A 16,015-nucleotide genomic window follows, 5' to 3' on the forward strand; every position below is an offset into this window, starting at 1 on the left:
AAATGCTACAGAACTCGCGAGCACCAAGAGTGTTAGTACCTTATAATTACAAAAAAAACCCCAGAAATGCTACAGAACTTTCACATGCCATGATCTGTTTCATCTTGTGAAAAACAAAGTGTTTAAGTGAAACCATCAGTTGTGCTGTTTTTCCTGTTTGCTTGGATTAATGTGTGAGAGACAGATTTGGGTTTCACTTTGCCAGGTTACTGTAGCAGCATTGGGGGAATTTGTTTCACTTCTTATTCTTTTATTTTTATTTTTTCAGTAAGGCACGTGTCATTCAGTGAAAGTGCATTGATTTTCTTGTTTATCACACGTTGTCTTTGCAGAGTCACGTCTTGTGATTTATGTTGTGAATGAACATTATTGACCACAGTTTATGGCCGTTATCACCAGTTGCAATGGAAACAATTATTCCCCAGTGTGAATACATAAATACATTGAAATGGAATGAGTTGATGTGGCGCAACGGGAGACGGCCTATGTTAGCGCCGTGTGTTTAACAGCTGACCTGCCCAATTGAAGCCTGTTTACAGGCGACATCTGTGAACATGCTAGTTTAATTGTGGACCATATGTTTGCCACCGTGGCTAACCGTGAAGACATGGAAGAGCGACAGACATCATCTGCTTGTATCCGAGTACCTTCACGAAGCTAGTTTATATTTGAATATTTTTTAGAGTGTTTATTATTCCGTATTGTGTGTATTTTATATTAATTTAATTTATTTCAAGAGATAAACAGAAAATACGATATAAAGGTGAACGTCCACATGATTGGACAGCACCTGTGTTTGTTAGCTGTAAGGTCAACCAGAGCTAAGTTGTACTTTAGGCAATCATCATCAACAATGCAACCAGGCTGTATTTCAGTAGTGAAATTTCTTACAAAAAACTATGGTACATTTAAATATACAGCATTTATTTTAGCGGAAATCATGTAACCTTCATTCTTATCTCCAGGTTTTAGATTTCATGTCCAGTTCTCATGTTTCCAACACATCTGTGTATAAGAGACGTTTGTTTCTGTTCAGACTGAAATGTAGTTTGATCTCCTCTACGTCAAAGTGATTCTATGATTGTTTTGAAACCGTTTATTCACAGAGGTTGAGTGCGACCAGGCTCATCTCGTGTGATCACTCTAGTGTCCACTTGTGTTGCTCAACGTCAACGTTGACATATTTACTGTATTTAAAATCTCATCTAGTACGGAGACTTTTCCGGAGAATCAAATCCAATCTGTTCACTTTTGAAGGTCGCCCAGTTAATCTTTCTTCACCACACTCAGTATGAACATCAGTTATATTGACATTGAGTCTATTTTTTAACAGTTTAATTTTTTATTATAAGTCATCAGCTTTAGAAAAAAGAAAGAAAATAAAAGCATGAAAATGTTGAAGACGTGTTTAGACATCAGACTGGGATTTGGCAAATCTTCGGTCATCCTCTGAGTACCTTCTGAATGTTTCTCCCAGCAGAGGCTCCAAACCCTCAGCTGATCTGTAGGAGTGGGCGCGCACAGCACAGGCAATGACGCCGCCCACTACTGCCACCACCAGTACTGCAGCAACAATAGCTATGGTGATGATCTCAGACACGGTATATGCACGAGCTGTGGAAGAAAAAAGTCAAGTTTTTTTTAAGGGGGGTTGACAGTTAAAACAAATGCCTTTCAGCAGTGGTTCCCCAAACTCTTTCTGCAGCGCCCCCTTTTGTGGAGGGAAGTATTGTTACATCAAAAATCCACTGAACTTCAATTCCTTCACAACTGCTGTTATTGTTGATCATAAGAAATAACATTTAAAATACGTGCACATGCCCAACCTTGTCACAAAAAAAATTAAAGAGGAATTAATTCGTCTCCTTGCTCCTTTGGGGTCTGCCCCACACTTTTAGAACCACTCGAGTTTGTGTTTAGACAGATGGCTGCTTTATTGTGGAATTTAACGTTCTCTCTGCTTGGTTTCTTCTAACATGGAAAAAATAATTTGCAGAAGAAGATTTGATGAATTGCTGTGAATTAGAGTGGTATAAAAACAGATTTGTTTGTTTCTATATGAGGCTCTTTATCGCCTGGCAACCGATCGCCCTGGCGCCTTTGTGCGGCTTTTAGCCAGTTTAACAAACATGACTCAGACGGATAGTACTGAGGTAGACCAAAATCTATACAGAAATGTTGTCATTAGACAGAACCTAATTTAGAGGCTGTGGTTAAGGTTGGAATAAAAATGTCCACGAGTCTGGCATTCATTAATTATCGATGCACAGTTCTTCCAAAAATGGCTGTGCAAACTCTCTCTCTGTGTGTGTGTGTGTGTGCATTCTTGTACTGAATGCCCACGTGCTCTCACCCACCTGGCCACTGCACCTCATAGGAGTAACCCAAATTTTCTGGGGCAGAAACAAACATCTCAGCATTGGTGACAGGCGGCCAGAAAGGAACCATGTTGAACATCCGGTTGTGCCCAATAGGGGCGTTCTCCTCAGGGTACACCACTTCACCTGCGAGATGAGCAATAATGTGTTCAACCTGTTATTCATCTTCTCATACGGAGTTACGTTTCCGCTCTGTTTCTCGTCCGGTGTTTTGGTTTTGGTTCTGGTTTACCTGGTTGGTGTCTGCGAAGCCACTCGTCGAAGATGGCATCGGTGAAGGTGTGCAGCAGGACAAAGATGGGGTCATTAGGGGAGAGATGTGTCTGACCCCCGGTTCCGTTGAGAAAGAGGTGCGCCAAGTTATGGAGGCTGCGGACCACCGGGTCGTACGTCCCCTGCGGGGCGCTGTAGCCTAGAAGAGACGGGAGATAAAAGTCCAAGAAATAAAGGCTGTTCGCTTCCAAAATTAGGAACAACAAATGCTGTGTTGGAGATAACCATATGTGCAAGTTGGTGGAGGATCTAGTTCGTGTGTGTGTGAGTGTATATTTCTGGCTGATTTATTTTTCATTTATTTATTTTTTGCTTTGTAGCAGCTCTAGAGTGTGAGCTGAGACGCAGAGCCTCAGCCTCAGCCTCCGTCTGATTGGTCTAATGTGCTGCCCTTCCTTGCTTTGAAGCACAACATCTTACCCTCAATAGTGTTCCTGAAGCTCTCTGAGGAGGTGGAGTAATAAGGTGGTGTGTCGAAGGCATTGAGCTGCAGACAGTCCAACACGTCCTGGGGCTCTGGCAGTCTCTGTACCATGGGTCGAGCTACATTTCCCGCTGGGTTTCTCCTGATGGGACTGGTTTCTGTATCTGTGTAATGAGGACAAACACACACCACGCTAATGTACCTGAAGAGACGAGTAACAATTGTTACGGTCGGGTATTTATTTTCATTAGTGAGAAGCTTTAATTGTGTTCTTGTCAGTGGTCCTCACAGTGTACTGTAAAGATTTAGAAACGTTGCCTTCTGAAACCTGTTTTAATGGTTCGTTGGAGAGCAGTAGTTTGATCACACGGACATGGCAGGATGGAATTTTCTTTTTCATCCTCTTCACCAAAAGTCAACATTAATGAGTCGGAGCTCAATGATGAAATCCTTTTATTTTCATTTCACTTCTCATTTGCGATGTCTCCTGCACACGAGACGACATAACTGAGCTGTCTGTCTGCTTAAAGACCCCTCAGATCAAAAGAAGCAGTCGACTGCAGGATCCTCTTGTTTATAAGGAGCACGTGCTCAAATCAGGCGTCTCCCGCCCCTCAACCCATTTAAGAAAGTGTTTGTGTTGACACATGAAATACTGGGCTCTTCATGACTCCATAAGGAGATTAATGAGGCAGATACCCTCACATGTTGGCTGCTCACGTGTTTTTACCCCTTACCGAGTTTTTTTTGTTTAGTACAAATCTACCTGTTCTGAAAGGTTTGCTTTTTGTAGTCGTGAAATGCATTGAGATCAGTTTGGAATTTTGTATTTTTTCCTCCAATTCACGCGATGATTTTCCTATGTGGAACGAACAGGAGAAGATCAAAGAAACCATCAAATCTGATCAGCTGATGTCAGACTTAGGTCTTGCCGAGCTCAGAACAGGCTGAATGACACGGTAGTTGTAAGGGATAGTAGACTGAATAGTAATCGAGGAATTGAGGAAAAAAGATTCACCAAAACACGTATCATTAAGTGGACTGTATTGACAAAAATCAACTCTCTTATTTGTCCTATATATATATGTATATATATANCCTTTGTTGTTGTTGTCATGTTTGGAGCGTAGATTAAGAACAGGGGGTGTCAGACTCATACAGAATGACTTGGCGGACCACATCTGGCCCCCGAGCCTTGAGTTTGGCACATGTAATTTAGAATGTGAATCTAGATGAATCATGATTGATTGCAATAATGATTAATCATGATTAATGTACAGATACCCAGTGATTTATCAGATTGAATATTTGAATTGTTCACGCAGCCCTAATCTGAAGTATAAGAGGGAACGTTAAAACCAAGTGCAGTATTTGAAAAGAATACCTAAAGTAGCACAACAGCTGGTGGCTTTTATTTATAGTATCATCATGTTCTACATGTTCTCCTTACCTGGTCTCTGCTCTCTGTTCTCTTTTTTGCAGCTGTGTGTGTGTGTCTATGCATACTGTATATAGACACACACACACACACGCACATGCAAAAAGAAAAGTTTAAAATGAGAGTGTTTTGAAACAGTCCTTACTGTTGCACACCGTGCCCAGAGAGTCGTAGTCGTCCACACTCTCACAGATGACCCTCCACTGGGAGAATATGGAGTTGGGGCTGATGGAGTTCACATCAAAACTGTTCCTGGCGCCCATCAGGTCATCTGTGCAGATGTCACAATCGCTGCCTCCAATGGCAAAGTTCCAGTACGGCAGGGCGAACGTTGGGTCGCCAAGCATGTCCTACATTGTTGGGAAACAAAAAAAGTCAGTTTTTTTTTTTGGTGGGGGGGGGGGGGATTTTTTTTTAATTTTTTCGTCACTCTATGGGCCACACAGTCTCTCTACATTTTCAGCCTTTCTCGTTGGTTCTTCTCCTCGTCCTCACCTGCATGTCTCTCTCAAGTTGTAGCAGATGAAAACGGTGCCAGGTGACAAAGCCTGGACCCTCATGGGAGAAGTCAACACCTCCAAAGCTGCTCTGGCCGGGGCCCAGGAAGGTTTTGCTGACAGAGTAGTAGTGGCTCCAAACAAAGTAGTTGTAAATAGTAATGTTCTCAAACTGTGGGCTGTTGCCATCAGGACCCAACACCTCCTGGTACCTGAGCAGGGACGGACACACGATTCCTCCGTTATGGCCTGTGTATGTTTAATTTAAAAATGTGTATATTCTGATTGGCTGTAGTAAAATGACGTGCTTTTGAGATAACTGCTGGTTTTGGGGTTCTTATATTTGTATGCAGAAGAGGAGGATTTCTTATGTAGTAAATTCATCTCCTGCAATTTCAACATAGTCTGGAGGTAATTTTACTCTAAAGAAAAGAAAATGATTTGCTTTTACTTGAAATATTTTCCAAGAAGTATTTTTATAAGTATGCCAAAAAATAGGATTCATATTTTTGAGTGCTGCTATTAAAATGTTAGGATTATACAGTTGGATTTTGAACTCAATACAGGTGTGTTTTCATAAGCCCTGACTGTCAGTTCTGCTATGTTGAGGCTCAGCCAGTCTGGGCGGCTGCAGGCCATTGTTCTCTGTTGAGTCTCTTTACAAAGCAAAGTTAGCACTGTTTTGTTTCCGTTTTAATAAAGCACTTACAGAAGGTCAGAGATATCGTACCGTCTTGTGCAGATGAGCAGGTCAGGATGAATGGTCCTCTTCGCCTGGTCCAACGCGTTTACAAAAGCCTGCTTCTCAGATGAGCTCATGAGCATGATGTTCTTCCTCACTACAGTTGAAGAAATAATTACGAAAGTACAGGAAGTCATGTGAGAAGAGAGAAATATTTGTGTTTTTTTCAAATGTATTTGAAGCTGAGTGAAACTCAAAGGGTGAAAATAAACAGCGTAAATTTCTCCATCCACTCTTCACCCTCTTACCCACAGACACCCTCTGGTCACAGTTCGATCCCGTTAACCCGTGTCGGCATCGACCACAGTTGTAGCCAGTAAAATTCCCATTGCATTGGCACGTGCGATTGAAGAATCTCAGCGGCCATCTTTCTCTGTCATCTCGACCATCGTAAGGGTACTGGGGTCCATGACGTCGGTTGTCTGCAGCAATGGCCACACACTGCCCCCTGCCCACGCTGGAACCACACTCGTCCCCCGCCGCTCCGGTGGGTGACGGGCAACACTGGCCACTCCGCAGCCCCTCGGGTGTGACACACTCCCGGGGAAACTGGGCCAGTGTTACGGTGGCACCGAGGGTCATCACTAGGAGAGCGGCTCTCCACATGCTGTCAGGAGACAGAAATCATGGCAAAATAAGTACTGGAACGTGGTAGAGTACCATGTTTAGGGAATTTTAGAGATTGTGGTTTGGTGACCCTTTGAGGCCTAATCATGTTTTATTTATTTTTTTGTGAGGGCTTACAGCAGGTGGCGCTCGAGGCGTATGTTTGTTTGTTTTTCATTAAAAATAGTTAGATTTCTATCACACGGTGAAGGAAAACTAATTTCTCTGTGAAGATGAAAAAATTACAGCTATGAAAAGAGCTCAGCTGAATGAAAAGACACTTGGGTTTCTGTTTTCTCCTTCGTTTTCTTGGCTTTCTTTCCAGACCTGTTTTAAACACAGCACTGAAAGCTGTAGGAGTGACGATTCATAATTCACAAAGCCATTAAATCTCAGCACTCAAGTTCAGAAAAGACGATTTTCACAATAGTTCACTCAGAGCTGATTGGCCTAAACTCTTTTTAATTGGTATAGCTTTTCATTCTGAAGGTTGTTGATTAGGAGATGAATCCTGTCGACTGCAGAGCTTCGTAGGAGCAATTATTTTAGCTGTCATAACAACAGGCCCAGACAAGATACAAGAAAAGAAGAACTGTGGGTTATTGCCAGTGGTTTTGAGAGGTGAAATGTATTATTCTTATTAAACCCAAAGTTACAGCAGTTTCATTGTAATATTTTACCTATAGATCTATTAGAGTATCTACAGAGATATTGTCGATAAAGTAAGAAAGTAATATTAAAGCCCTAGTAGAACTTTAGTGAAGCAGCTGAGGTGTGTGTTGCCCTACCTCTGACTCTGCATGCTGCTCCTCTCTCTCTCTGATGAACTGTACCCCCCCAACAGAGGCGCTCGATGCCGCTCTCTCAGCTTAAATAGCTACTGAGCGCATGATCCCATTTTTCTGGAGCTTGTGAGAGGACTTACATCCACACAAATGCAGTACACACACACTCACACACACACACAGTTGGCCAGCACACACTCGAGGGCTGAAGTGCTCTCTATTCACATGCCCTGTGATGATAACAACATAAGTCTGTATGGTCGTCCACACAGAAGGACTCAACTGTGAGACAGCGTTTACTCTCCTGACACACTCAAGTGAATTTACACACTTTTAGACGAAACATTACATTTTTTTCCTGCAATTATTTTTTAGAAAATGTCTTTTTAATAACCTGTCAAGTAAAATCTCTTTTTATTATAATTATAAAACTGTAATTCCTATCTCAGCGGAGGAAAAGTAAAAAACAAAAGAACAAAATCACACATTTCTCATTGTTATTTTAATATTGTATCACAGTTCACAAAATATTTTGAATGGTCGGGAGTTCAATCCAAATTTTCAATTAAATTTATGTGAAATATAAACCAGTGTGGCTGATATTTTAGTTTTAAGCACAGATGCGTCGACCAATTAAATTCAGTCCAATCATACGCCACCAATGATAAGTGTCCTGATGAGTTTTCATGGGTCGGTATAAAACATTTCTCAACATTCACCTTTGATACATACAGACACTGAACTGTAGAATTTGATTATGTAACACAATCTAAAATGTGCTTTTTAATAATTATTTTCGTCACTTTATTTTTATCACCCAGTCCAGGTGACGCCCGTGTAGCGTTTCACTCAGACACAGTGGCACTCCAAAATAAAACATGTTGCATGTACTGTACACTGTTGTTGTTAAAAATGGGAGTCCAGAGGCAGTTGTTGTTGTTGTTGTGTAGGGTTCACTGGTAAAGGTTAGTAGACGGGGGTCAGGGACAGGGACCAGGTTTAGTAGTTATAGAGGCATTCTGGGCTTTATTTAATGAGTATAAACGGTTAGAGAGTGGACGTCCTGATGTCTGCTGTGGGGTCCGGCCCGTGTCCGGTGTCTGCAGCCAGGTCTGACATCGGTATCACATGGTTTTCTTCAGGCTGCTCTTTGTTTTGGGCCAGCGATGAAACCACCTCAGATGGATCCAACGTTTGTATCCTGACACAGAGGATGGACGTCATGTTAGAGTCTGCAGTATGTAGTAGTCAGACGTAACACATAATCCTTGACAATTTAGTACAATGCCCTCATTCTGTGAAAAATAATTTGATTTTGGTCTGTTTTTGTGCCCTTAAAAAAAAGAAAATTCTATTGTGCTCATTTTTAAAATGCTTTTCTGCTAATTTTTGAAAATTCTTTTGTGTTACTTTTTAAAATTATTTTGTGCTCGTTTTTGCTCGCTCTTTTACATCATTGCTTAAGGTCATTTTTTGTTACGCCAAACCAAGGAGCTTCGGAACTTTATGTATGTTGAAATGCATCCATGAAGTAAAAATCACTTAATCAGTATTACAGTATATACCTGTAGGGTTAACCCAAATTAGAGCCTGGCATTTTAGTAGTTTAAATGTGTTAATGTTAAAAATCTAAATTTTACAGGAAAAAAAAAACAATAGTGATGGGTTTTAGGTACAGCTATTAGTTAATTAATAATGGAGTGGTTTTTTTAATGACGTGTCTGCGCACATACTGTAGGAATCATTACAAACAATACAACCCAAATACACCAGTACCTACCTGTACACACGTGTACACGCTGGCTTACTGGTGTAAGCCTGTTAGTCTGATTAGGAATTTCACTGGTATTACCCAATAATGCGTTGGATTCAAAAGACTCATGCGCTCATGTGATGCAGTGAGCACCATCCTGTGCACATAACTTATAAAAATAGCTGGTGGGGAATCAGCTGAGAAGCACACAACTGGTAGTGCTCTGAGCCGCACAGTTTTCAGGTCAGTGCATCACAGTTAATTATGGCAAGTCTGACATTTTAATAATGAAAGAGAAAAGAGCAGGCAGTTTTTTATTTAATCAAAAATGAGTTTGAAATACACCAATTTCATTTTCTGTAACCGCTAATCCAAAAAGAAATAATAAAAAAACACAGTAATTTATAAAAATAGTAATATATATGTTTTTCTTTGCATTGGATTGATTTTTAGCTACAAAACCGAGATATTTTATTCTATAATTACGAATTGTAATCGTCATTGTCGTTTTCTGAATGCTTTCCAACCTTTTTTAGCTTGTGACTTAATCGTCATTCAATCGTTTAATCGTTTTCTGAGTGCTTTCCAACCTTTTTTAGCTTGTGACCCCATTTAGACATCTCAAATTTCCACAGACATTTTTATTTTTCTAGAATTTAGTTTTTGATCATGTGTTGCAAATAAACAGTTAATTAAAAAAGAATAATAATTAATTGAAAACATTTAATCAGTTTTTTTTTTTTTTTAAATCAATCGCAAGACATTTCTGGTGACCCCTCATTCAATCGTTTAATCGTTTTCTGAGTGCTTTCCAACCTTTTTTAACTTGTGACCCCATTTAGACATCTCAAATTTCCACAGACATTTTTATTTTTCTAGAATTTAGTTTTTGATCATGTTTTTTATAAAGTGTTGCAAATAAACAGTTAATTAAGAAAGAATAATAATTAATTGAAAACATTTAATCAGTTTTTTTTTTAAATCAATCGCAAGACATTTCTGGCGACCCCATTTTAAATTCCAGACAAGGTTGAAAAATAATTAGAAAAAGTAGAGAAATATTAAATACCGCTGGTGAATTGTCGTTTATGCCGTTTAATGAATTTAATTTGTAAGCTGAGGATGTGATTCATCACTCGGTTTCAACAAACCTTCTGCACAGGAAGTGATGTCATTCCAGTTCATCATCTGTTTGATTCATTGTACAGTATCTCACTGACTTACCTACAGATCTCCTCCTTCACTATAGATATTTAAAAACATGGACGTACTGTTGAGGGTCTCCGTTCCCTACAGGCAGTGTGTCGTCACTGCAGTCCCCTCCCGTAGTCGCCTCTGGTTCGACGGAGCCTTCCTCACACCCCCGATGAGACGCCGCAGTGCTGTGTTTAAACGTACACACAAACAGGAAACAGACAAAACATAACAGATACGGTGGCTGAAATGTAACACTGCTCCTCATGCATGGAAAATAACAAAAACTACCACTGCATGATGCTGATGAAAGACCGTTCCCCATTTATTAATACTGAGCCAAGACTGTGCACAGCTTCAGTGTCTCATCGTCCATCAGTGCAGAAATGTAACTGCAACATGGGCAACATCAGAGGCAGTCACGTACCAACACTGTTTTAAGTCCCATCTGTTGGTACGATAGCGACCAATCAAATCGCTGACAGTAGTTGGTACGATTGCTAACACAAATGAAGTGTTATTTTGATTGTTGCGCACAAAATAATTGAGCCAGAACTTTAGCTCGTGCTTCCAGTCAGAAGAGCTTTAGTGAAAAATCTATTTTGGTGAGAAGAAGCTTTTGGACGTGGAATGTGGCTCAGGCTTCACAAAATACGACAGCAGACGCCAAACAACAGAGAATAATAATAATAATCATCACCTAAAGACTTGATGTGAAGTCAATACAAACAAAATCTACTTCTTTTGAATTCCTCACAAATGTACAACCTGAAATCCACTTCTGCTCATTTTGATCATAAACCGCAGCAGTTTATGATCGACTGTTTTGAATTCCTCACAAATGTACAACCTACCTGTTTCTCTCTCGACATTTGAGGATGTAGATAACGATGACAGCGGTCTCCAGAACCAGGAGGACTCCAGCGAAAATGGCCCCAATCTTCCACGCCTCCAGGCCCAGCTCCCTTGTCTCTAAAAAGAGTTGATGAAATAAAGCAGTGAACGCACCGCTGCGTATATACAGATATACAGAATATATTTAAAAAGCTCTAAGGTCTGGTCTCTGTGGACTGATACTCACTAAGACATGTAACAAATTAAAATTAAAATTTAACTTTAAGGAAATGCCTTTAATATGAGTGACATCTGTAACAGGTATCAATGAATCACTTTTTCAATGCAGTAAAACACACACTGTAAGACAACTACATTGTCCACTCTGTGTGGTTGTCACTGCTTATTTGAATGAATGGAACAGCGTCCATTTAACCATCTGCATGCTACTTTTTTTTTTTTTCCATCTTAGTCACCACCGTGAGCTGTTTGTTCATTTTTACTCCAACAACTCAGAGATGAAAATCTGTCAGAATAAACTCGGACTCATTCACAGAATGCAATGAGAACACAGAGAACACACATATGAAGTACATATAAAGTACAATTTCCTTTCGACACTTTTTTAATATCATATTTTTACCTGTGAAGTACATATGAAGACTTTTTTAATATCATATTTTTACCTGTATTTGCTGTGGTATCTTCCACCAACTCATCGGCCTCTCCGTGTTGCTCGCCTTCTGTCTGAGGGACCTCAGCTATGACAACCTTCACCACGTTGTCCAGCGTGGGCTGAGCCATGGCTGGGTTGTGTTGTGAAAGGTCGTCGTTGGGTGTGAGGATCTCGTTGACGTGGTTAGAATTCTCCTCCATTTCAGATGCACCCGGGGAGGGGCCGGGGGTCGGTGCTTGGTTCCCGAGGCTCTGCTCTGTCACCTCGCTGACATCTTCAGGCTGTGGGGCAGAGATCACCAGTGGTTCTGGAGAAGAAAAATGGTTAATGATGTTTCAAGGACTGGACATAGAGTAGGGGTAGATGTATGGGATGTAGAATCCTGTCTGCTGGTGTTGTTGCTTAGACTAATAAATGGAAGGATAAGTAGAGTTTACAGCATGGTTTGCCTCTTTGTGAAGAGTAGAGCTAACATATGGATTCATTACAGCTCTGTGTCTAAACGTGTTTGACACTTACTGTGAATCAGGGTGCATCAAAGCTGCTGAGTCTGATGGGTGTTTAAAGACAGGTTTGTGAGGTGTCATTGTGATCAGTTATATTTGGATGAACAAGACACAGATGGATATGAGTTGAACAGACATGAACACGTTCATCCAAAGAGGATGTGCTGTTTTATAACTGTTGTTATGTTGTCTGCCTCACCGTCATGTGACGTCTCCAGCTTCATCTGCTCCTCTTCTACTTGTTCTTCAGCCCTCTCATGCCCCAGCGTCGCCGACTCCTCCTTTTTTCCACCCTCTCCGTCTCCACCTCCCACTGCCACCCCCACTCCTGCGACCTCTGCTTCTGCGTCTTCCGCGGCTGCTTCCTCCACAGCTAACAGTCCTTGTTCGTCCTCTACTTCTGGCTCTTTAGTGTCCTTCAACACATCTTCCACCTCCTGCACCTGCTCTCCAGCTACACTTTGTGAGGTTTCTGCCTCAGAATCTGCGACCTCTGCTTCTGCGTCTTCCGCGGCTGCTTCCTCCACAGCTAACAGTCCTTGTTCGTCCTCTACTTCTGGCTCTTTAGTGTCCTTCAACACATCTTCCACCTCCTGCACCTGCTCTCCAGCTACACTTTGTGAGGTTTCTGCCTCAGAATTATCAGAAGGAAATGCTGTCATTGCACTTTCTAATTCATCTACCGGGATTTTTCCCTCCAGTGGAAATAACCCAGGTTTCTCTGTTAACTGTTCCACATCAGAGCTGGGCAGACTGGGGTCAGACACTTCCACAGTCTCCTTCTGTGTCTCCACCTCCACAGTAGCTTGAGTTTCCACTGTGTCCTGTGTTCCTGTTTCGGCTGCTTCCTTTGACAGCACATCCTGCTTATTGCTGTCCTCCGTCCCTGCTGCCTTCACTGCTGTCTCTTCTAAAGCTGATAATGTTGCCTCGGCAGCCCCCTCACTGACTTGAGTGTCTGGAGACTCACTTATAACCCCCACTCCATCTGCTTCTCTGTTTCCAGCTTCTGCACCTACTGCGGCCTCCTCCACAGATCCAGCTGCTGTTTTTCCCTCTTCCTGGTTAATTCCTTTTCCCTCCTCAGCTACGTCTTCAAATGCATCCGCCACAGCTACCTTGTCCTCTTCGTCGACCTTAGTTATGCCTTCCGTCTCCAACCCTTCCTCTGCTCCTTGCTCGTCTGTGTCAGGTGTAGCTTCTCCCTGTTCAGTCCACTGTGTATCTTCTCCGACCGCCTCCTGAACTGCTCCTTCACCTGCCTTCTCTTCACTCTCCACCTGCCCCAGAGCTGCCTCTACCACCCTCTCCAGCAGCTCCTTCAACACTTCCTCTGCCCCTCGACCTTCTACTTGCTCTGAAGCCTCCTGTACGGCTTTCTGCACCTCTTGCAGGCTTGGCGGGGCCACCACCGGTGCCGTCTCTGCGGACATCGGCTCTGATTCCTCAGACAGGGTCTGGCCGTGGTGAGAGACCTCCATAGTGGAGTGGATCGATGTGGACAGATCTGGATATAATACATTGTGAGCGCAGTGTTACCAGACAATTGTTACATAAATTGCTAGTCAATTAGGCTGCTGATAAAAGATTAACCATTAAAGGGGCAATCACAAGAATCGTCATCAACCATGCTTATAAATCACCAGTGAAACGAAACAACGACATTCATTGACCTAACGTTAAATAATGTTGTCATTAATGCATGAATGAGTTCTTGTGAATTTCTCTGCTCCATCAATTTCCGCACACTCTTTACAATAGAAGACTCAGCGGAGTGTGGCCGCGCAGCCATCAGATGTTCATTGCACACTGCCACAAATACAAGTGATTTGTTTACTCAATCTCACACAGCAAATCCATTTATATAATATCACCATACCTTTTGAAGTGCAGTATTGCATGAACAAAACTATAATAAATCCTCTCAAAAAGTAGTTATCCATGTTCTTCAAAGGAAATCCCAGGAATTATATCCAGTATATCCAGTCCAGAGATTCCTCCAGTAAACCACCCTTTACCTCCTGGTGATTCTTCAGAGTTGCTTCAATGTCATGTAGGTGTGTGAGAACTCCAAACGCTGAAAGACGTGTGTGGACTTGTTGGTTGGACACTAATTTGGACCCGGGCAGGGAGGGCAGTGTTAGCAGGTGACGCTAAGATGAGGGCGGGTGACAAAAAAAAAAAAAAAACACCATGTCAAACGTTGTCACCCGGGAGTGTCCGTGTTCCTCCGGGTGTCTCAATCGGAATTGGATGGTTGGTGGTGGACGTTTGAGTTTACACGTTATTGTTAAATTGCTTTGGGAGCGTTAGTAGGGATGTGGTGAATCTTGGGCGGCATGTCACACACCCACAGTGAACTCCGTCAGAGCAATTATAGCTGAGCTGTGAGTTTGGGTTGTGCTGCTACTATTAGGAGCTGAGGTACAGATGGCCCGTGTCGTTGGTAACATTACTGTGGGATGATAGATGTTTTGGATTTTTGATCTCTCCATAATTTAGTGTTCATGTAAATGTAGCGTCAAAATCATTTAAATGTCGATGACACGTGGTACATTTCACTTGTAGTACATGCCCGTCACCAGTCTGCGTACTGGGCAAGGATTACAGCAACTCTGTGATACTTCTAGGTACTATATCCAAAAGAATCCAACGAGAATCCTATCGGACACAGGCCATTTTAAGACCTCTGTGTCAATCATGTTATGCAATACAAAGCTGGTTAAAGGTACCTGGATGTTTAGCGTGTCCCTGCTCAGTCTTACAGTGACGTGGTTGAATGGATGTTGCAATACACGGAAATACTGTAGGAGGTTGGCGTGACGTTAATTGGGCTGAATCTATAAGGGTACAGTGGCAGCCGCGGTGTTTTGCTACAGGCAGAGATAAACTCCCAGTTGAATTATGGGCCAGGAGTTGATTTATATTTATACCCAGGTTAGTGTCACTGGGCCGTCCCAGACATACACGACCAGCACCGGAAGGAGGAGGGTTAAATCATTCTTTGGATACAAGCGCTGCTTTTGGCTCTAAACTACCTTTAAGCACAGGACATAATGTTTACATTAATTGTGTAAATGCGAGAGTGTGTTGAAGCTAAGAGTCTCTGGTGTGGATAAAAAGGGCTGACGAGGGAGATAATAATGTGCTGTGTACTGTACATAAAGTGGAAGTAATAGGGCCGCTACCATGTTGTTTAAAAAGCTGCAGATGCCTCAATATATGTTCTTGTTATAGCAGGAAGTCATTATAAACTTCCCTTTCATCTTCTGTCCCAGAGGATAAACCATTAATGATCGTTAGGAATCTTTCCAGATTGTTAGATTAGTATTTGTAGCCAATTTAGGATCTTTTTTTTTTTCACCAGAAAGGTCCTTTTATAATTAAATTGTAAAAAAAAAAAAAAAGTTGTTTTTTTTACAAACAGGAAGTGTGTGTGCTTGACTGGTCTGCCTGCAGTCCAGATCTGCCTTCATTTTTTACAATGAACGTTTGTAAAACGTGCAACAACCTTCTTATCATCTTGTGTCACCAAACACTTACTACAAAAGCTGCTATAATGCTAACTTGTCTACTTTTTTACCGGTACAGTAGGTTAACCTTCCTAAATCGGTCATAATGATTAATTCGAGATTGAATCTCCGTCATGTACTGGGCCAAATGACTTACAGTACTTGTTGATAGGGTGTGTGAGGAGCGTTTGCTCTATCCCACAATCCTACACCGTGGCCATGTTGTCTGCTCAGCTCTCTCGGAGAACTCAGCCTATTTGTCGCCTCTCGATGAAATCGATGGATCCTGAAAGGCTCCGCTGACTCTCCTGACAAAAGACCAGCGTGACAAAGATGTTTAAGCTGTGTCCTGGATCCAATAAGTCTTGATCCAGAAGCTTATTATCTTACTGAGTCC

The 16,015-nt window shown here is 41.9% G+C and overlaps 2 protein-coding genes across 2 annotated transcripts; both read right to left on the minus strand.

Moving 5' to 3' along the window:
* Positions 1-976: 976 nt before the first annotated feature.
* Positions 977-7,428, minus strand: tyrp1b (tyrosinase-related protein 1b). The gene is made up of 9 exons (XM_008317011.3): positions 7,147-7,428; positions 6,001-6,359; positions 5,741-5,849; positions 5,009-5,222; positions 4,659-4,863; positions 3,072-3,239; positions 2,611-2,790; positions 2,358-2,504; positions 977-1,614 (listed from the first exon to the last, which is right to left on the minus strand). Exons 1-9 carry the CDS (start codon positions 7,158-7,160, stop codon positions 1,409-1,411), a joined length of 1,602 nt encoding a protein of 533 aa, XP_008315233.1. The 5' UTR covers positions 7,161-7,428; the 3' UTR covers positions 977-1,408.
* Positions 7,429-7,610: 182 nt separating this feature from the next.
* LOC103383748 (uncharacterized abhydrolase domain-containing protein DDB_G0269086) lies at positions 7,611-15,471 on the minus strand. Its single transcript, XM_008317026.3, has 6 exons — positions 13,986-15,471; positions 12,306-13,613; positions 11,611-11,907; positions 10,945-11,062; positions 10,168-10,278; positions 7,611-8,344 (listed from the first exon to the last, which is right to left on the minus strand). Exons 1-6 carry the CDS (start codon positions 14,047-14,049, stop codon positions 8,191-8,193), a joined length of 2,052 nt encoding a protein of 683 aa, XP_008315248.1. The 5' UTR covers positions 14,050-15,471; the 3' UTR covers positions 7,611-8,190.
* Between the last annotated feature and the right edge of the window lie 544 nt (positions 15,472-16,015).

This window comes from Cynoglossus semilaevis, chromosome 9, assembly GCF_000523025.1.
Source record: "Cynoglossus semilaevis isolate Cse_v1.0 chromosome 9, Cse_v1.0, whole genome shotgun sequence".
NCBI classification, from domain to species: domain Eukaryota; kingdom Metazoa; phylum Chordata; class Actinopteri; order Pleuronectiformes; family Cynoglossidae; genus Cynoglossus; species Cynoglossus semilaevis.

What these genes read in the sequence shown, in the direction of transcription:
- tyrp1b (XM_008317011.3), bottom strand. An exon ending in TGACCAGAGGGTGTCTGTGG is followed by an intron (nt 5,850 to 6,000) that starts GTAAGAGGGTGA and finishes CTTCAACTGTAG; the next exon opens with TGAGGAAGAACATCATGCTC. An exon ending in AACTTGAGAGAGACATGCAG is followed by an intron (nt 4,864 to 5,008) that starts GTGAGGACGAGG and finishes CCAACAATGTAG; the next exon opens with GACATGCTTGGCGACCCAAC.
- LOC103383748 (XM_008317026.3), bottom strand. Translation starts at nt 14,049, where the DNA reads ATGGATAACTACTTTTTGAGAGGATTTATTATAGTTTTGTTCATGCAA. An exon ending in GCAATACTGCACTTCAAAAG is followed by an intron (nt 13,614 to 13,985) that starts GTATGGTGATAT and finishes TATTATATCCAG; the next exon opens with ATCTGTCCACATCGATCCAC. An exon ending in GCTGGAGACGTCACATGACG is followed by an intron (nt 11,908 to 12,305) that starts GTGAGGCAGACA and finishes TTTCTTCTCCAG; the next exon opens with AACCACTGGTGATCTCTGCC.